The following is a 22,205-nucleotide window of genomic DNA, read 5'->3' as shown; positions in this document are numbered from 1 at the left end:
CCCTCCAGTTCAAGCGTCCTGGTGGGACAGGATTGCTGCTTTGAAAAGTATTATTAGTTTAATGTTTTAAATGTTTATGGCATCAATTAAATGGTACACCTCACTGTACTCACTGCCATATTTTTATTGCAATTATATACTTCAACGCCGTTATACAGCAATCAATTTTGGGCCTGTATACAGCCACATTATATCTGCTCAACGGTGTTCAACCATCAAGCACTGAACACCATTTCTTAGGGCTCTTTGGCCATACGTACCCCTGCACCTCGAAACACTGTACATCATCATTATATTCATATGCTGTGCATTGAATTACGTATTCGAAAGTCATGGTGCTCGAATACTTGTATTCTGTTCAAATAGGAAACTTCAAACTTGTATCGCTTTCCGTATTCGGCCAATTAATTGTGAACTCAAACAAGCCCCTGGTCGGAAAACTAGCATGCCTGATGCCGCTTTGAAACTCGACGCGTAGTTCGACGTAAGTGTAATGCCAACAAAATCTGTCATCATGTCAACGGTCCTACTGGAACGCCTCAACGGCACTGATAGTAACCAAATAAACATGCGCAGCCTAGGGCTGCAAAGCCACGCTCAAAGGTGGAAGTAGCATGAGCTTCTTAGTCACTGTAGCACGAAATAGCGAAAAACCTCCCATGCCACTACATAACGACACGTTATTGGGGACTGTTAAAAATGTTCCGTGCTGTAACATTATAGCCATCTCCGCTGAAGTGTCGGCCATCCTCTACATGGTGCTGCCAATGCACGTATGACTAGAGGAGCATCTCGATTATCATCCGATGCCTCAGCATAGGGCCCCTATAGGATTTTTAACCAACCGTTCCGGCGAGCTAGATGGCTTCCATAAACAAATTGATGCTTTAGAAACTCAAATTATTATTTAACCATACGAAGCTCTAAGGATGGCTGCTGCCTCATTGTGTCTATTAGCTCCATACAATTACTACAACGCCAAAAGCTTAGCACAAAGCAGCCAGCAAGCAGCAGCAATTTCAGGCGCTCTAGTCAGTTTTAAGTTGTAAAGTGCTCAATAAACTGATCTTAAATTGTCATTTTACCAATTAGAGTTTACTCTGTTTGGTTTAATTGTTTCGTTTAGCTTCTACGAATATACTGTAAACATTCGTATATGATCGCGATCACTATTAAAATTTTTCCTGATAGGGCGTTGTGCTCATGCCTTTCGGGAAGGGATATTAAAAATGTAGCGAGGGTGCAGCGGTGGCATAGAGGTAGAACATCAGCCTCGCGTGCGAGAGGACCCTGGTTCGAATCTCGGTGTCGCGCAATTTTCCACCTGATTAAAAAGGATCTGCCTGTTGGTACAATTGCATAAACAGGCCTGGAGTGTGGCCAGATGCCGATGACCAGAACCGGTAGCGAACTCCCGCACCGGACCAGGATTGTCTACCCTGGCACTACCTCCCATATGAACACAACAATCAAACCCCGGCCGTCAGTCCCCAGCGACTGCGAATATGACCACGGCGGCGGTCAGGACTGCGACGCAGCAGAGGGTCGTAAGAATCCCTGGTTCCGGGCAGGCCGCCATTGGAATCTGAACCTGGCAACGTTTGACGCTAGAACGTTATCTAGTGAGGCGAGTCTAGCAGTGCTATTGGAATAATGAGAGGGCAGTAAATGGGATATAATAGGGTTCAGTGAAGTTAGGAGGACGAAAGAACCATATGCTGTGCTAAAAACTGGGCGCATCCTGTGCTACCGAGGCTTAGCGGAGAGACAAGAACTAGGAGTCGGATTAATAAGGATATAGCTGGTAACATACAGGAATTCTATAGCATTAACGAGAGGGTGGCAGGTCTTGTTGTCAAAGTTAATAAGAGGTACAAATTGAAGGTCGTACAGCTCTAGGCCCCTATATCCAGTCATGATGACCAGGAAGTCAAAAGCTTCTATGAAGACGTGGAATCGGTGATAGGCAGTCAAAACAAAATACGCTATACTGACGGGCGACTTCAATGCCAGGGTAGGCAAGAAGTAGGCTGGAGTCAAGTCAGTGGGGGAATATGGCATAGGTTCTAGGAATAGCAGGGGAGAGTTATTAGTAGAGTTTGCAAAACAGAATAATATGTGGATAATGAATACCTTCTTCCGCAAGCGGTATAGCCGAAAGCGGACGTTGAGGAGCCCGAATGGCGAGACTAGAAATAAAATACTTTATAATCTGTGCTACCCCTGGCATCATACAAGATGTGGACGTGCTCGGCAAGGTGCGCTGCAGTGCCCATAGGATGGTAAGGACTCGAATTAGCCTATACTTGAGGAGGGAATGCAAGAAACTTGTACATAAGAAGCCGGTCAATGAGTTAGCGGTAAGAGGGAAAATAGTGGAATTCCGGATCAAGCTACACAAGAGGTATTCGGCCTCAGGAAGAGGACCTTAGTGTTGAAGTTATGAACGACAATCTTATGGGTATTATTAAGGAGTGTGCAATAGATGTCGGTGGTAACTCCGTTAGACAGGATGCCAGTAAGCTATCGCAGGAGACGAAAGATCTCATCAAGAAAAGCCAATGTATGAAAGCCTCTCACCCTACAGCCAGAATAGAATTGGCAGAACTTTCGAAGTTATTGAACAAGCGTAAGACAGCTGACATAAGGAAGTATAATATGGATAGAATTGAGCATGCTCTCAGGAACGGAGGAAGCCTAAAAGCAGTGAAGAAGAAACTTGGAATAGGCAAGAATCAGATGTATGCGTTATGAGACAAAGCCGGCAATATCATTACTAATACGCATGAGAACGTTCAAGTGGCTGAGGAGTTCTACAGAGATTTATACAGTACCAGTGGCACCCACGAATATAATGGAAGACAGAATAGTCTAGAGGAATTTGAAATCCAACAATAAACGCCGGACGAAGTAAGGAATGCCTTGGGAGCTATGCAAAGCGGCAAGGCAGCTAGGGAGGATCAGGTAACAGTACATTTGTTGAAGGACGGGGAGGGGGGCAGATTGTTCTAGAAAAAACTGGCCACTCTGTATTCGCAATGCCTCATGACTTCGAGCGTACCGGAATCTTGGTAGAACGCTAACATATTCCTAATCCATAAGAAAAAGGATGCCAAAGACTTGAAAAATTATAGACCGATCAGCTTACTTTCCATTGCCTACAAAGCATTTACTAAGCTAATTGCAAATAGAATCAGTAATACCTTAGACCCGTCAGCCAAAGGACCAGTCAGGATTCCGAAAAGGCTACTCAACAATGGGCCATATGCACACTATCAATCAGCTGATAGAGAAATGTGTGGAATATAACCAGCCCTTATATATAGCTTTCATTCATTACGAGAAAGCGTTTGGTTGAGCCGAAACCTCAGCAGTAATGGAGACGTTACGGAATCAGGTTGTACAGGAGCCATATGTAAAAATACTGAAAGATATCTATAGCACAACGAATATGTTGCTCTGAATATCAGCGTACAAAAATAAATAATCAGGCGAAATGCTCGGCAGCCTTCTAAAATGCCCCTAGCGGGGTCAAGAAGAGCACTATCCCCTGTTCAGCTAGATATAATCTATTTTAGCTAGACACCAAACACAGCACGTAGCATGAAGTTGCTGAACCAACTGCTGTCACTTCCGAGTCACTTAAAAGGAATTAGGGTCTATTCTGTTTACTTTCTTACAGCATCACGAACATTGAAGCTTTTCCACCCCAGCTAGCTCTACATCATACTTTGACAATCAACAGAAAAATGCAGTACTGCTTTTTCTCGTGCAAAATTCTTTTGTGCACCTTTTTTTCCAACTAAGTGCCATTTTAATTTTCTGTCCGTTTATTTTACAGGTACAGCTGAGTGCATGTTCAGAAAATATATCTTTTACCGCCAAACCAAAGAATGGCTCACGTTGCCTGGCTGATGAAAAATGCCACTTGGGAGAAGACTGCATTGTGAAGCCCTATATTGACCCTAAAACCCTTGCAGAAAGCTCCATTATGTTCATGCCGTACGTGAAAAACGTAAGAACTTTTGTATTTGCTTAGGATATGATGCGCTGATCTAAAACAAAAAAAAAATATCACCGACGATTACGATACTCCCTATCGAAAATTTGAGCGCAGCTCTGTACGCGCTTTATTTTCGCGATATATTGCCTGGCGCGGAGAATCTGTCGAGCGCGGCACGTTGCAAACGGAGCGAAGTTTGGCCCGACAGCCTCGCTTATTTCGAGATCGCGAGAGCCGCCTCGTGGGTGACGCGTGGGCGCGATTTACCGAAACCCCTCCAACAGACCTCCAAGACGATGTGCGCTAATCTGGCGCCATGTGGTAGCCATTTGGCGCCACGCTGCGCTTTTCTTCGCACGCTTCCGCTGTGCCCTGCTCCTCCGCTTTCCGCCCGATTTGTTCTGCTGCGGCCTTCTCTCCACTTTTCTCCTCGCGGATTTCATGCCGCGCTGCGCCCTGCGTCCGAATCAGAAAGAATCAGAAAGCTTTTGCCCCAACTTTTTATTAGCCAAAAATAAGTGCATACAGGTAATTAGAAATATACGTACTATTCTAAATACCTCACACTATTTTTCTACATAGCCCCCACACAGACTCAGATATTTGTCCCATCGCAGCACGAAATTTGAGATGCTCCTGTGGTCAGTCAGGGACGCACGCGGCAACCCCGAACGCTCATTTTCGTGAAAAGTTTCACGGCTTATAGTGAACTCAGAAGACCTGAGTTCCTTACACTTCTCAAAGCGAGACACCTTTCCCCATAAGTTGGCCATCCCCAAAATTCAAGCTGATCCATCCGCAAATTCAAAATTCACTTGGCCCAACTCAAGTTGGGCCAAGTGAAATAACCTTGAGCCCACCCAGGGAAAGCCAACTTCAGTACACGCCAAAAGTTCAAGTTGGCCCATCCCCAAAGGTAGGCTGGCCCAGGAACAAATTTAAGTTGGCCAATTTAAGTTGGCCCACCCTCACATTCCTTTGCCAACCCCTAACCTTAAATTGTCAACCCAAATTTCAAGCTGGCCCGCCTAAATTAGGTTGGCCTACGTCCACACATTAAGTTCGCCTACCCCCAAAGTTGAAGTAGGCCCATCCCCGAATGTCAAGTCAGCCAATGTACAACTTCAAGTTGAACCCATTCCTAAATTTGAAGTTAGCCCACCCGAAATTTCAAGTTGGCCCCTAACAAATTTCAGTTTGGCCCACCACCAAATTTAGGTTGGCCCGCTCGAAATTTCCGTTCGGCCCACCCCCAATGTTTAGTTTGGCCCGCCCGCAAATTTATCTTGGCACACACCCAGATTTCAAGTTGGCCCAACCTCACACGTATTTAGTTGGCTCACCCCTAAATTTAGCTTGGCCTACCCCCAAAATTCAGTTGCCCCACCACCGACCTCAACTTTCAAGTTGGCCCATCTTTAAATTTAAGTCGGCCTATCTCCCAATTTAAAGTTTCCCCATTCCCAAATTTCAAGTCACCCACGCCCAGATTTCAAGCGGGCCAAGACCTAAATTTAAGTTGACCCACCCCAAAGTTTCAAGTTTGCCCAGCCTCAGTTTAGTTAGCCCATCCCCAAAATTTGGGAGGACCACCCCTACCATAACCTTCCCCATACATTTTCTATGGAGCCCTCTGTATCCGATGGGTATTCTCACTGAACAATATTATTTTTGTTGATTTGAATTATTGCTCATTACTTTCTTAAATTATCGCCTTATCGCTTGTAAAATACAAATCATCCATACTCGTACTTTCATGCTTAAATATATTCCCAAATTATGTACTTTTGCGCAGACACAAGGTATCAGTTTTCTCGCGGATCTTCGCGTGACGAATCTGGAATATGCGCCAAAGGATGCCTACGCTTTAAAAATCTGAGCACACCTAAGCACTTCGTTACGAGCATAACCCTACAACGTAAATCTATTCCAAGCTGTTTTTATTCCAAATCGGCCATTAGCCCTCACTGATATGTCGGAATGGTTAGGGTCCAGCCCATATGAGTGGACGTTGCAGCCATATGGACAGAGCCCGAGATATTTCAACCTATCAATGAGGGCTAATGGCCGATTTTAATAAAAACAGATTGGAATAGTTTTACGTTATACCGGTCCTGAATACGGAAGCATTCATTTCCATTTGAACACCGCTGAGCGGTCCTCCTGAACTCTACCCGTGTTCCCTTTAAGTGTTCCCTTTCGACCGCACTGCTCCGTCTAGACGCGCTCGAGACATGGTGTCGAAACCAATGGAAATTTACCAGTCGGTTCACCGCTACGGACGGCACACGCAGGCTTTTTCGCTCAATGGGTCATCTGACGCTTTCGTATCCGTCTTCTCCAGCCGCTCTCCTGCAAGCTCATTTACGTTACCGGGCACTTAGTGCAGCACCTTCTGGCAGAAACTGCTCACAACTCTGCTCAGCATTCTTTCTGTAAAGATCATAGAAAAAAGGTCCTTGGTTTTCTCACATATTGAATAAATGGGCGGTTGCAACGCTACATCAATGTCCTTCTTTCCCGCCGCTCCGTACAAATGGAGACAACCACGGCGTCTACTACGGCATTGTCCACGCGAATTGCGCACGCCGTTGTTAGACGCCTTTTGCGGACGCCGTAGGGACACGTTGCCTGCGTTCGTGTGTCCTGCGTTCGGTTTGGTAATACTTTACTGGCCTTCGCCCTGCTCCGCTGGTCTCTCGTATTTGCGATAACAGAGTCACGCATATTCTCCTCTTTTCAAACGCATATCTGAGGTTTTATTGCTTGCGCTTCCGCGAGAAAACAGACTGCACAGCGTCAGGGTTGAGGCGCTGCCTTTTGAATGACACCTCGAGGCTTTGCGATTGCTAGCAATTGGCTGGAAACAATCAGGCAGGTAAGTGTGACGCTACATCCGGTTTCGCCGGAGCCTTCAGAGCACTCTGTTAGGTGCGGCGATTTAAGAAATATTCATTAAGATTACACTTCGATCATTTCTGCTCAGAAAGAGTTTGTTTCAGCCACTCTTGGTGCGATAGGTGTCACTGCAGTCCGAAATATCGGCGACAAATTCTTTTTAAATTTTTTATTCCTTTGATGACCGTACAATAGTCCCTATACTGTCTTGTTTTTTTTTTCCCTTACAGCTTTCCTATTTTTGTGAATCAACAAATCAAAAGCGACGTCTGCACAACAGTGCTGCCTCGACAAAGGAAAACAATATGTGCGGCGGTGCGTCTGTCCTTGACGTCATCTTAAAGAGCGATGACTTTAAAGAGTGCGTGCCTTTTGGAACTTTTGACAGAGTTAGCGCTTGGTATTGGTACGCTTCTTTCACCATGAGGAATCGTGGTGGGTTTCGTGAAATCTGCTCAATAACGGCAACACTGCTAAGATGCAATAAACATTGATGTAGGCTGCTATTAGCCTTACGTTAGAGATAAAGCCCTGACTAGCAGATGAAAAATGTAACTTAAAGGCACCTTCAGATTTTGAGCACCATGAGTACTACTACATCTCCACCGGGTTTCTTGGTGGTTGTGTGGCGCATCTACAGCGCAGCTCGACGCGCTCAAATGTTGCACGCACACAGCGCCCACAACACATGCATAGAAGACATAAACGCATGAACGAACCAGTTACCACAAGCTACGCCCTCAAACGGAAGTCTGACGTCTCTCGAGCATGGGGCGCACGAATAATGCAAAAGGCCAGGTCAAACAAAACAGCCTAAAGCATTATTACATCAAACATGCCAAGCAGCGCGCTTTCATTGAAGTACTTACGATCAAATTTGCCGCATCAATTGGACTGTTGTCGAGACCGCCAGAGGTTGTTACGCAGACTTCCGAAGAAGCGTAGAAGCGAAAAGCCGAACTGGAGCGTCAGCGCTTTGCAGCAAAAAAAAGAAAAAAAAAGAAAAAAACGACAATAATCAGCGTCAGTCAGCAACGTCCACGCAAACACTTCGAAAGCTTAATGCTCTCTTGGTTCTGACACAGGCATAGATCTCGCAGAAAATATTCCTGGGTGTCGTTAGCTACCACCTAGGAGACGCGAAGGCGAAAGACAGCTGTGGAAGAAGACGCCGTCGAACGCGCGAGCCGAGGCGCGGGCAAATCTCTGTGACAACGTGATACTTAAACGCGAAAGTGGTAAGGGTCACGTGTCGCAGAATGTCTGGCGTACTGAAGACGTCTGACATCGGACGTCGCTTCGGCGAAAAGAACTTCGAACCACGCATACCCAACTACGCAGGCCCTCCATGGGCACATGTGGCGCAAGGAAATTACCGAAATAATTTAATTTCTCAATTAAAATACGGAGAAACATCATAACGTACGACTCACACACAACCTACACACATTATAGCGTCGGTTTGTAATTTGAATATACGAAAAACATAATTCTATTACGCGGAAACTCAAACACAAACGCCTTTTACCGCGATAGCGTATTCCAGCTGCCGTTTGAGGCCTGTACTTGTCGGAGCGGCGCGGCGTGATCGCTTCCTTGCACACCATCAGAGAAATCCGGAGGAAGCTTAAGCTTCGCCTTTAAGAGTGGAACGCGATAGCATTCAAAGATCCCTGACTGCTTCTGACGCTTCCCGGCAACTGGTGCGTACGAAACCGTAATGTGTACTGGGTAACGCGGGCTGCGAATGTTATGCACGAAGGCGGGCTTTGTCTTAGAAACGCAGCGTCTTGGGTGGGCCGCGGTGCGGTCATAGAGAAAGAAACAAAAAAATGGTGCGGTGGAGGCAAACGCCAGCTGGAGGTATTACAAGGAACCGGGCGCGCCACTCGGTGGCCCCCGAGACGCCTGCATTCCGGCGCGCGCAAATGGCGGACGCCACGGCCGGTCTGTGAATTGTGTAAGCGCAATAAAAGGGGTTTCTTTGAGCTTTCGCGTAATAGAATTACGTTTGCTCGTGAAGCCAAACTACAATTCAAGAGTTATCCTTTCTGTAGGTTGTGTGTATGTCGTAGTTAACGATTTTTTCAGGAATTTTAGCTTGAGAAATTCAATTTGTTAAGGAACTAGCTTGCGTCCGATGGAGCGCCTAGGTTTGTGTGGTTAGAAAATATTCTACTCAGACGTCAGAAGCCAGCACTAGGTTTTCGGTGGCAAGAGCTCTTTAACGCTGTCGCGTTAAAAGCAACCACAAAGATCGCCTTCGTGCTCAGCGTTCGCCACTAGCGTTTCCCGATGAGCATTGCGCTTGCATAAGGTGCAGTTGACGGGAAGCGTGAGAAGCAGTCGGGGATCTTTGAATACTATCGCACTAAAGGCGAAGCTTAAGCGTCCTGCAGATTTTTTGCACTGTCGTGGATGAACAGTTCCAGGCCACAAGGCCCTTCAAGGACACCTTCCAATGAGATGTACAAGGCTTTCGACTTAAAATGAGGCAATTCTTTCTGGGCCATTTTCCTGCGCTTCAGTGCCCGTTTCTAAGCACTATGGTATTGCTTTTGAGCGCATCGCGGACAATAGATACGGCACCCTTTAAGTCTCACAAATATCTGATAGGCCCCGATCGAAAGTAGCGTTTGAGGCTGTTAGATGCTGGATTTGCTGTTACATCTCTTACTTGACTTAGGACGCATTCGCATAGAAATAGGCAATTCATACGCGCGGATGTCATCAGCATTGAGTTTCGCAGCTGTAGTAAAGAAAGTTACGTTTACCAAACTACTAGAAAAATATATTGTGAACTACTAACCTATAACAAAGGACCATTAACACCACGTCAAATAACTTCATTGTGCGTCTACATAAAAGTGGCTAAATAAGACATTGTGGTATAAAGTTTGTAAACAGGGATGAAGTGCCTCAGACAGGCTGGCCAACGTTTCGATAGGAGGACCTATCTTCGTCAAAGGCGGCCTCGTCATCCTCGGCGTGATAGTTTTAAAGGGTTAGTGCGGTGACGTCACGTGCGGGTGTAGTCGCTGGCGGCTGGTTTTAAAGAGAGAGATTACAAGAGGAAACAAGCGCTGTCGTCCGACGTCTGTGAGCTTCATTCTCAAGACGAGGGGACAAGAGCGTGAGAGTGGGCACGCGGGGAGAAAAGAAATAGAAGCTGAAAAAAAGGAAAAAAAAAGAAAAAAAGGGGGGGGGAAAGCCAGGGCGGCACCAAGACAGACAGAAAAGGGGGGAGTGAAAGAAAAAGAAAGAGAAAAGTGAAATCTTTAAGAAATACGGGGGCTTGGGAGCGTGTTGGGGATGCGAAAGGTTAGGAGGTATTCAGGGGGAGTCGTTGGCGGCATGTTTTTGAGGCATTAAAACGGCCGGTCAAGCGGTCAGCGCGCGAGTAACACAAAAGACAAAAAAAAGGAAAAAGGAGAAAACCCAGACACACACACACACAAAAACATGAGTTGAAAGTGACTTGAGTAGCATAGTAGTAATACGTCGAGTAATTTTGAAATAGTTAAGGTGGCGACGAGGAGTCTGCGGTGCAATGTATGGGGTGTCTGAAAGGCAGCGGCATGGTCTTTCAAGGGGCACTGCCCCACGCGCTTAACGTAGGTGTCGTTACGGCGGCATCCAGAGATGGCGATACTCTGGGTTGAGGCACCGAAAAAGGCATATTGACTTCGGAATGTGTTGTCGAGGGAATTTAAGAAAAAAAAAAGATTAAAATAAAAGGGGGGAGGGAAGGGAGAGGGGGAGGGGGGCCGAAACCGGTATAACAAACAGGAGGGTGACACGCCCAGAAGGGGGCAAGTGTACATGGAAGAAGGGGGAGAGAGCAAATGATAAAGGAAAGGTAGGGAGGTTAACCAGGACTGAGCCCAGAAGGGGATCGTACAGTTGGTATAGGCGTAAAAACCTGAAAGAGGACATTAAATTGAGTAGTAGGCAGGAAAAAATTTTTTCGAAATGGAAGAGTAGGTGAGGTTAAGAATTAAAGTTGGCTGGTGGCCTAATGTGTTTTGTGTATTGGTTGATGATATGAGAGTTTCAGATTTAAGTTACAGCTTTTAAAGATTCTAAGTTGCCGCGTGCGAAATTAATTCCTGTCGGGTGTAGGCAATTAAACTTGTGTATGAGGTATGATTCCGTATACTTCCTTTCGCGAGGGGAACGGAAATTTTTTTGTTCTTTTTTTTTTCCTTTTTTTCAGCTTCTATTTCTTTTCTCCTCGCGTGCCCACTCTCACGCTCTTGTCCCCTCGTCTTGAGAATGAAGCTCACAGACGTCGGACGACAGCGCTTGTTTCCTCTTGTAATCTCTCTCTTTAAAACCAGCCACCAGCGACTACGCCCGCACGTGACGTCACTGCACTAACCCTTTAAAACTAACACGCCGAGGATGACGAGGCCGCCTTTGACGAAGATACGTCCTCCTATCGAAACGTTGGCCAGCCTGTCTGAGGCAGTTCATCCCTGTTTACAAACTTTATACGACAGTGTGCTATTCCATCTGTCAGCCCCTTTCTTGTTTTTAAATAAGACATTGCCATTTATGAATTGTGCCCCCCTCGCAAGATCCCGACAGCTGCGGAACAAGAAAAAAAAATAAATTACCCGTAAGCGTAGACACGTTTTACATACCATGGGCTGCATTTCAATGTCCTGTTCTCTAGCACTTCGCTTAATGTAACCGATATAAGGGATGTGTTCTGCTTTACATCTTTGGTGTCTGTATTTTTTTGTAATATAAAACCTACGGCATGTCTATGTTGGCACGAAGGTCGAAAGGAAGAGGTAAATAAAGCTTTGCTTCATTATTGCCGCATGTCCGACACTTAGCGGTAACTGTGAAATTCTGATTTTACTGTAAGGTACGCATACTTCCTGTTTGCTTCGCCGTTATCGAGAGTGTGGCTGCTTCTCCAAGGTTGGACGAAGCCAGGATTCTTTCTAGACACGCAGATGAACCAGCGCGGGAAACTATCGGGGCATATTACACGAAAGACAACAAGGACACGTGTGTGAGGCAGTTTTCTGTGGCTCTGACCTTTGGGCAGTGAATGTTATTGAGTCCTAGACATTTGTGCTCCCAATCCAAAATGTCATGTTCAGTGGCTTTCCAACTCGCTATAGTCTCCCTAGTTATCATTTTTTTTTGTGTTAGAATGTTTTTACACAAAACGCGAAAAACAATGGGAAGTGATGGCGTGCCCACGCGTTTCGCGCCCGCGACTGGAGCGCTCTCCAAAAGCTATTTGAATGAATCAACACTGCTCAATGGCTCACTAGGTTCTGCACCACAACTTTGAAAGTCGCAAGAAATACACTGACAACAATGTATCCAACCGTAAACATGACGTTTTCGAATACTACGCAAAAATAACTTTCGAGCTCATGGAATTATGCAAGAAAAATATAATTTTCGACTAGTTAGCTAAACGACACTGGAAAGATCACCAATGTGCGCGAGGCAACTACTAACAAAACAATCGTTGATCCATTGTCCTATCTCAAACTACAGCCCCCCCCCCCCCCCCTCTTTCTCTGTTTCAAGTAGCTTGGCGCGCTTTATCTGGGACACTTTACGCAAATACAGAAGCGCTGCATCGTGCTCGTTTTCCGAGGGCAGAATGTGCACCTAAGTGTCGGCAAATGTAAGCACCAGTTCTCCAGACCAATGCATGCCCAACTACTTTGACGATGCGGCCGGTATATAGTTGAACGCCTATAGAACAAATGCCTCTACAGTAAAAGACAAAGTACCTGCATACAGTATAAGAGAAACGATTCACTGTGTCCCGGGTGAATTCTTAACCTTTGTATGAATTGCCAACGCCTAAGTAACTTACACAACTGCAACAAATTTGCCTTTGAGAGGAAGAAATTTAGGCAATCCCGCCGACACGATTTGTTGCTTTGCAATGACTGCGACATAGCGGTGCCGCCACTACCCTCAGAAGAGGTCCCCAAGGTGCGCTCTGAGTTAGCGTTGAGGGCACCGCCCTTGACGACCGTGGCACTATCCGGAGTAGTACTGCTGCACTACTCCAAAAATCACTCAACTCATGCGCTGTTCGTGTAGCGAATTAACTGTGTGACGGCTGACAAATCTGTGACAGTAGATGATGTCGTGATGATGTAAACGTAAGTGACGATCGACGACGTCTTGAAAACCATCTAAGACGGAAAGGACGAAAATGTCGGCGAAGGCCACAGTGATTAGGATGCTGTGAGCGAACCAAGAAATTTTAACCACAAGGGAGGCGATAGTAGCGGTCGACGATGTGCAACATCACATCCCGTAGCACTCCGTTTCGACCGGGAGCATGCCATGAATTTCAGTGCAACAAATTCTGTCAGACAAAGGAGGCACAATAAAGTAGAGATCCATTTCGCTAAGGCGCTCTTGAATGCGCATTAAATAAAAAAATATTCTTGACTGTGCGTAGCCTGCGCTGCTGTGAGCGGCACGACACGTGACCTCTACAACGCAATGACCTGCATAACGATTCATTTTTGAGGTCCCGAGCACTACGTTAACTGCTGTTGTAACGCTTCCAAGCCGCTCTGTTATCTCAAGTTTTGCGTTCTTTCTGGCAGAAGCTGATATATGTTCTTTCAAACCTTGCTTCCAGCTTAAAAAGCCCGAACCCACTCCAGCACATTGAGGTCAGCTTTAAAGTATGGCAAGAAAGGGCAGACAGACCTCAAAAAATTGTTCTGACTTTGGATGTGTCGGGTAGTATGGGGGTAAGTAGAGACTTTCGATATGCATTGTTTGCGCCGTTTGCTTGCTCGTAGCAAAGAGTGGCAGTGAAACGACAATGGCCGATGTACGAAGCGCGCACGAATGAGCGCACACTGCCGCATGCTGACACTACATATCCCGTTCAGAAATGTGCTAGACGCACAAAGACTCCACAGCTTGCGCTTCCTAGAACGGTGCAGTGAGGGCGTTTGCGAGGCTGTATTGTCGGCGCAGCATCTCCTGCATCTCCTGCAGACTCAACCGTGACGTCAGAGCGGGGTGTGCGAGGAAGGCATGTGGACGCACTGCTTACGGCAAGACGTGTACGAACCTCTCAAAAACAACAGCAAGCATGAAAACAGACGTGTGCATGTTAGTGAATAAAGTAATTAGGTTACCTTACTGCGTAGCCAGTGAAAATGTAACTGTGTAGAGTGTTAGTTAACGGGAACACTGCACAGAAAAATTTCTTTTGCATGAGTAAATTACCATTTCAGATTATCAAAAACGTCACCCCTACCACGATAACACGCTTAGTAAACCAGAAAATGAGCAATCAGAAAAAGCGCCTGGTGACGCCTCCTTGTATTTCCCGCACCAGCTCGCTGTAATGTCATGGATTTTGACGCCGTTTTCTAGGGCCCACGTAATACCTTCGCGATAAAGATCGACTACATTGTGTTCTGAGAACGCCAACAATCCGCCATGTTGACTTTCAGGAACTTTTGCTGAACCAACGTGGCGTAAGCACGAAAATTCACTTTGAAATACGTGACGTCGCTATGGCGTCCTTTCTTCTTGACCTTCTACTCTAATCGAACTTTCATTACGACAATAATGAAAACAGTTTTCAAACCAAGTTCTTTCCGATTGAACTGATGTAGTATTTTCCTTCAGTGTCCCTAAAGGTTCTATGTTTCATAAAGTATTTGAGCTTAATCTCAATAGCTAGAGTCAATATGTATTTCCGGCTAGAGCACTGAACGGGCTCGGGCTTACCCGAATGCCCAGGTCCAGCCAGGCTCATGCGCAGCGCTCTAGCTGGATGGGTATGGTTTGACCAGGTCTGTGCTAGGGCCGAGGAGCTCGGCATTCGGCTGGTGCCTGCCGGTATACTTCTCCGGTCTACGCTCTCCCATACACGCCATGCACTCAGCGGCTAGAAATTAACGCTTCCGTATCAGGCGGTGAGGGCCGATTTCCCATGAGCCTTTCGTTTGTATCTTTTATGGGTGGACGCCAATATTGTCACGCGACTAGAATACGTAAATTGTAGGGTTTTACGTGCCAAAACCATGATCTGATTATAAGGCGCGCCTATAGTGGGCGACTGAGGAATAAATCGGAGCACCCCGGGTTTTTTAACGTGCGCCTAAATCAACGTTCACGGGTGTTTTCGCATATCACCCCTGACTACAATACTTCAATCTAACCAAATATTTCGCCAGAACTTACTGCTAACACTCACTACAGTTCTTTCTCTACTAAACAAAGTACCGCAAGTTGTCAGAAGTGAAACAACCACAAAAATTCACGAAGCAATGCATATGCAAAATGGGTACGACAACTATTGTTCTCAACTTTGCGGCAGAAGTGTACGTGACAACCGTGAATTTTGCTCGTAGTCTCTTATTTAGTTTTTATGAATGTGTACTCATGTAAGTCTTTTACACTACAAGCAGTGTTATTGTTACAGCAGCGTCCCGTGTATACGAGCTTGCGAAACAAAAAAATACTTCGGCAACTTTTCCTTTCTCTTGCCCAAACTCCAATATTTTTTTCAGCAATCTGTTATTTACCAGGTTTGGAAGGCTATAGATATAAAGCAGCCATTTATTCTTGAAATGCTTCTTGCAACCACACACTAGACGTGGTATTAGATCTTGGCATAGTTTTTCTAGTGAAAGTATTTATGTTGGGTCTAAAACTGATTCTTTGTGTATGATAATGAAGTTATTTTCACTGTACAGTGCAGCGCAGCGCCTTGTTAAGCTTAAATTAATTGCGGAAGCATGTACGCTTGCTCGTAAAAGAAAAATAAACGAGTGTGCAAAGAAATTACAAATGGCAATACGTGCGAGAAACGCTACGCTTGCAGAATGCAGAAAAAAACAATACGCAAGACTTGCCTTAAACTCGCGATTGAACGATTTTAAAAGCGGCTGGGTCTCCCGAAATTGAAAGTAGATGTGATGTAAGCATGAAATGGCTACAGGCAAAGCAGATTGGTTGGTCATGATACTAAACACAAACTTAACATGGGTGTAGTGCATGTTCACAATGGCACACGCCACAACACCACACCGCACCGTACCGAACCACGCCACACTGTGCACTGGTCCATATGGGTTCTGCCCAGCTAGAAGAAAACTGGCTGAAAGCGGCACGACAAGCAGCTAAAGACGTCATGGAGACAGAGAACTCTGCCCAGCTAGAAGAAGAAAAGCAACTGAAGGAGGGGCCACACGGCATGGTGCCATCTCTCGAAGCGGCGCAAAACCCGTGCCGCGGAACTCACGGAATGTTGGTGTTAAAGCAGCACAAGCTCTCGCGTCTGCGCGCCTAAAGATGACAATCAAGTGCCATGTATCACCTTTTGGACGCCGCTATTGGAAATGACAAATAAAGCTTCACCGCACTAGAAGTTTCTGCTTGAGTGATACTGTGAACAAACATGAGGAAGAGCTCGAAAGCAACGTTTAATCGTAATTGCTTGGGAAGTAAGTAGCCTATGTGATAGGCCCTGTACAAAGGGTCGGGGGCCAGCGACAGCATTTTCACAAGTTTGCATTGTTTGCCTGGATGACCCCGTTTTGTGCTCGCAAAGATGCCCTGATGTTTTTGGTCGAGTGCCCGGATAACGGCAGTGGCTTTGATAACGGGAGCTGAACGTTTTTCATGCTTAAAAGCTCCGGTAGGAGTTTGAGAGCAGCTGGAACGACGTGGGCATAGTGTGAGTCGAAAGTTCCATCCCAAGAAGCGTCGGGCCGCTGGTTCATCCCTCCCGCAGGCGATGGTGGATACGCCCTCAACCGAGAACCCCGGCTCACTACACGTGCACACCCATGGGACCAAGACTACCAAACCAACTCTGCCGCTCGCCATGGCCACCTCTCCACTCAGTCCCTTTGTGGCACGCCGGCTATCATGTGAGAAACAGGACTAAGCATTGCTCCTTTCAGCAGTGCAGACGCCACAGCGGTTGGTGGAAGTGTAGGCGGGAACACCGAGCGCCTCACGTACTTTGTGATCTGTTCATTGTGGCGTAAACATCCGGCTACTGGCGAATCATTCGCGTTCTTCTTAAACAAGTCGCTGCTTCTGTTGATGCGTAGATGGCAATTGTAAATAAAGAGCGCTGGTAATCGATGTACACATAAGAATATAATGCAAATACCGAAAAATGTTTCCGGTCAAATATAAGAAAACATTCGTAAAGGACGTACCTATCCACGGGAAATCAGTGGTATATTTCAGGTCGATTGTATCTATTACTTTTGTGTCTCCATGCAGAATAAACTGCATAAATGAAGACCCATATCTGCGTTTTTTCGATGGATCTACGAAATTATCGATTTCTTCTAAAAATTGTAATAACCTGCCGTCCAGTATAAAACTTCTAGCGTGGAAGGCTTGCATGGCAGTGAAACCTGAATAGGCAGCAATTTCATGGAACACACGTAGTAAACGCAGCATTATACAACTTGAACGCATTCAGAGAAATGTTTTTCAAGGCTAATAAGGAAATATTTAGCTATCCAATAAAAATTAAATATATATGCATTTTCTTTCTTACTCAGTGGACAGTTAATTTTATGGCTTTGGTCTTCGATAAGGCTCATATTGGGCAGAGAAAGACCCGTCAACGCCATGCACAATGTAGAAATTGTTGCCGCTCACTTAACCCTGGCGACAACCAGCGTTGTCCGTTACAAATGCAACTAACAAGCAAGGAAAATCCGACAATCATAAGGACGCCTGCTTTTCTTCGATTCTTCGCACACTTTCAGAACAAGCGTGCCGCTTCCTGGGTGTTTTAACGTAATAGCACAACCTCTTATATTTCTGTTTATTTTGCTCCTTCGCTATGCAGCATTCACAGCGCAAGTGTTTACAATGCGCTAAAGTGTGCGTGCGTTACGAACCAATAGCCGCAGTTGAAGGCCTTGTGTCCTCATTTTCCGGTTCTCTGTTCTTCGAACAGCGGTTTCTCTCCCTTTCTGCTTTCTGCTCTGCTAGCTTTCAGAAAGTTGACGCCGGAAATCGCACGGCTTAGAATGATTTTTCTCGCTTGCGTATGAGCCGCATACATTGTGCAGAGCCGGCTGTACTGAACTCATCCTGACGAGTCTGTCCGGCCGTCGTTGTCTATAGAGGGTATATGCAAAGAATACGCAGTGGGTGGGGTATCGAAATAGAAGAAACCCGAGGAGATGAAATGTTAACGGCCGTTATTAGTAAAGATGCAAGGAGCCGTTGAAGAGCACACGGGATTGGATGCCTTAGGGTGCACTGGAATTCCGAAGACGTAACCTTAACGTTGGCGTCCTGCCAACCCAATCCGATCCGACTTGCAGACAGTGATTATTCTAAGTGGATGGATTCCAGTGCTAGCTCAAAAGCTTTCCTGGCAAAAAATATAGCCCATTATCACCGAACTGAAAATAACTATGTTGCATGATTTCTTCAGTGCTAAGAGTTGGCCGAGACTAAAAAAGTGTATAAGGCATAGTTTCTACAGAGAGGGTAAACTGGGGATCGTTAGAAGAGGCCTTCGTTCTGTAGTAGACATTAAATTAGCCGGCTTCTGCTACTCGTGATCATGGTAATGATGATGATGTTTTCATATCGCAGGAATGGAATCGCCTTGATTTCTTGAAAGAAGCTGCCAGGCACTACATAGAAGCTATACCTGATGGCCTGAGGAGACTGGCTATTGTAACATTCTCCACAAATGCCACAGTTGCCCACAATATGGTCACCGTCAATTCGACCACTCGGCAAGGGTTTATCAACAAAGTGAATGCTCTAAAACCTGACAATCAGACGTGTATTGGGTGCGGACTTGAACTGGCACTGGAGGTATGTCTTTTCCTCCTCATTTGCTTGGTATGGCATTCTGAGCTTGAGGCGGCAGTGTTTATCTGCGCTCGCTTCAGTCTCTCTGGCCAAGACCGAGATACACACGGCAGATTGCGATACGAACGATAGCTGAGCCGGTCGCCTATGCTTCGCGCTGGTCCTGCTTTCCTGGAAAGTTCCAACACAGGTGCGGGCTTTCTGACTAAGTCTGGTCAATATTTCAGGATGCTCGCTTCGCGTTTATATCAGACAGAACGAGGGAGCTCCTGCTCGAGACCTATTCTAACGCTAAGGTGTAAAAGCAACGAGCATTTTACATCTACGGCACGGAACCAGCTTATACAAATCAGCTTTGTTGAAGCCAACGTAAATAATATTCTCTAGGAGTGGGGTTAGTGTTGTGTTACTGACGAAGTTGTAAACGCTATGAAGCATTTCAAATGAAAAACAAAACGCTATGAGCATTTCTTATTGGTTTGAAGATTGTTAGCTTGCCTCAATAAGCGCAAATAATTGATACGCTTGCATACATGAGATCAACAGTCAACAGACGAAGTGTCTAAGAATAAATGTATAACTGTGAGGGAGCAAGACGACAAAACCAGAGGTGATGTAGGGGAAATTACTTGTGTTTGATTGAAGTCTGGAATCCAACAGGTGAAGTGAAATTAAAGTTGACGCAAGCTTACATGGGCCGCAAGAGGGAGCCCTCCCGTTTACGCAAACCATGCTTTGCCAAATAGGCTAAAGTGCGCGTGTTCGAAGTCAAGGTTACGCGCTGTTAGTTTAGACAGCGCCTCTCGCCGCCTAGTTGGCGGATGTCAAACATACTTTTCTTTGTCTGCAGGTGTCAATTAGTTTACTACCGGATTAGTTTTTACCACCAGGGGATCTTTCATGTGCTCCCAATGCACGGGATACGGGCTCTTTTCATTTCACCCCCAATCCAGATGACGCCGCCGCGGCCGGCATTTCATCCCGCGACCTCGTGCTTAGCAGTGCAATACCATAGCCGCTAAACCACCGCGGCGAGTGTTTCGCGAAATTTGAGATCTCTCCTTAAATACAGGCGAAGTTAACGCGGCCTAATTTTTTGTTTCATTGCGATAGCAGTTATATGGACACTCCAAGCCCCTTTTGCCGTCGCCGTCGCCGTGACGTTCCGTATAAATTCCAAGGGTGACAAAATCGTCGACGCACGCCATACACTTTATGTGCTAGTGAAAGCATTCGAGGGCCAGCTGGCGATCACGGCTGAAACATGCGGACGTAAGCGAAGAAAGCGGGGAGGAAGCGCGCCGTATTCCGGTCTGCGCACCGCCCCGCGCGGAGGGTACGGAGGTGGCGGAGGGCGTGGCGCTTTCTACTCCTGGCGGCCCAGGATGCTGTATCTTGAAAGCCATCTGCGACGAGGGCAGAGTCCGCCACCCGCTGTGTTTTCTCGTCTTAGTTGGCGTTGACGGTAGAGGCACCACGAATATCAACTTGCCCAAAACTGCTGCCGCGCTTGTTCATGCTTGCTTGTTTGGTGCGTGACACCATGTTCGTTAGTTTAGTTAGTATGCCTATGTTTACAAGTATATACGCCCGATAAAACTACTTTCATCACTTCGTACAACTTTCCACTAATTTGCTATCGTAATCGATGCTTTGCCTCTCGGCCAAAACTGCAACTTTACAGATATATCTTTTTTACCAATCGTTGAGCACTAATGACGAAAAATGCAATCAGATTGCAACAGCTTCAAATCATAGCGACCCATATATGCACGAATGATAAGGTTGAGCGCCGCAGTTTACGTTGCTATGTTGAGTAGAACAAGTAGACTGTGAAACTTCATTTGAAGAAATACCCGCTTGTAGAAAGGGTTTCATCATAGGACTCAGCACTTTTTTTCCTTTACAAGAGAGTGAAAGCTCTCTGGAGAAAAAAAATTCAAAATGTAGCTACCGTTAAAACCAAGGCATTTGCTTAAACTTTGGGTGCCGCACTGAGATTTTTCTTCTTAATCCCATTGTTGATCTCTTACGATTGCGGATTTGTTTGAGTAGATGTGTACACAGTTCTAAGAGGCTTCCCTTTTCCATTATTTGAATACCTTCATATTTTCTCTGCACATAGGGCTCGACACTGGCATTACTGTTGCTTCTCATTATGAGTTAGTGAGGTTGTATCAATTACATGCAATTACTCAGTACAGCGAATGATATCCTTCACATGCAGTTGCTCGATGCACCGTTTGATCCCCCACATGGCTCCATCATTCTCCTGATAACCGACGGCCGAGAGAACCAGAAGCCTTATGTGGCGAGCGTCATGGAAAACCTTGTGAAGTCCGTCATCGAAGTGAGCTCATTTGCGATTGGAAGAGAAGCTGACGAAAAACTTGAAGTGTTGGCAGCTGCAACGAAGGGTCAATCGTTCTGTTTCCCAGACGGCCAACCATTCAACGGCGTAAAGATGGGCGTGGCGTTTGTGACAGCCAGTGCGTCCGAAATGGAACCCCAATGGCCCGTCACGGTAAGTTTAAGTGTTGCCATTTTGACACATTTGCTGCTACCTTTCTTGCCGTTCGTTTTTTTTTTGCAACTAATCATTGGCTTAGTTCCCATATCTTTCTTATGGCGGATCCACACGACGGATTGCTCCACAGAAAGCTGTTCTGCGGACAATAATTCCGAACCTCGTCTGGCTCCAGATGAACTAGGCGGGCAGACGACTAGTCATGAACAATATTAGACATGACGGAGTCACCGAAGTAGGCGCCATCTGCTTCAAATCTTTCATTTACCGTCATGCACTGTTTTGCTCGTTAATTCCCAACTGACGCTTATACTTTATTTTTCTATAATGACACTTCATCAGCAAAGTGTTCCAGACCATTCGGCGCTATTCCGCAGATCCGTCTCCAATTTTTGGCGCTTTAGGTGTTTCGAGAAAGGCTCTGTCAATATGGGCACTTGTATATTGTCTCCAAAATTTAGCCCCAGTACTCACCAGTCGCACTGTCAGGGTTTAGAGGCGATGGATTACGAATGTTTGCTTGTTATTATTAGTTATACAGAGCACCGTGATCTCAATTTTGCGCAGCCGAATCCAGTGGTCAGCTTCAATGGCTTCGTTTTTGTTTTATTTTGTTGGGTGAAAATAAGTAGTCTTTTTAATTCGAAAACTGTCTGATCAGTCAAGTTGCGCTGCTTATGATCAGGCGTAGAAAGCAATTCATTCTAAATTCACGTTGTTTGAACACCCGAATTCGAATGTGAGAAAAAGCTCAGCATTTTTCGCCCGTGTGCCGCAGACAATATGCTGGCAGTCGAAATTCGTTACGCTTAATCAGATAAGGTTTCGTTCGGCATCGAAAACACGTGTTTTTTCCGTCGTCTGGGTCCACTATAAGCGAAGCAGTAAAAGACAATTGAAACACCTTAACACTTCCGTATCCAGCTTTTCTGGACACGAGGGTTT

General features: G+C 45.9%; 1 protein-coding gene across 1 annotated transcript in view; it reads left to right on the top strand.

The window, feature by feature from the left end:
• Nucleotides 1–13,591: 13,591 nt before the first annotated feature.
• The window catches only part of LOC129384508 (calcium-activated chloride channel regulator 4-like), a 34,002-nt gene continuing 25,388 nt past the window's right edge, over nt 13,592–22,205 (top strand). The window contains exons 1-3 of the mRNA XM_055070040.2: nt 13,592–13,656; nt 18,509–18,736; nt 20,961–21,257. Coding sequence (XP_054926015.2) covers nt 13,651–13,656; nt 18,509–18,736; nt 20,961–21,257 — 531 coding nt within the window. The 5' untranslated portion in view covers nt 13,592–13,650. The remainder of the gene's footprint in view (nt 13,657–18,508; nt 18,737–20,960; nt 21,258–22,205) is intronic.

The sequence above is a fragment of the Dermacentor andersoni genome, chromosome 9 (genome assembly GCF_023375885.2).
Source record: "Dermacentor andersoni chromosome 9, qqDerAnde1_hic_scaffold, whole genome shotgun sequence".
In the NCBI taxonomy this organism is placed as follows: domain Eukaryota; kingdom Metazoa; phylum Arthropoda; class Arachnida; order Ixodida; family Ixodidae; genus Dermacentor; species Dermacentor andersoni.
This window is presented reverse-complemented; position numbering and strand designations above follow the sequence as displayed.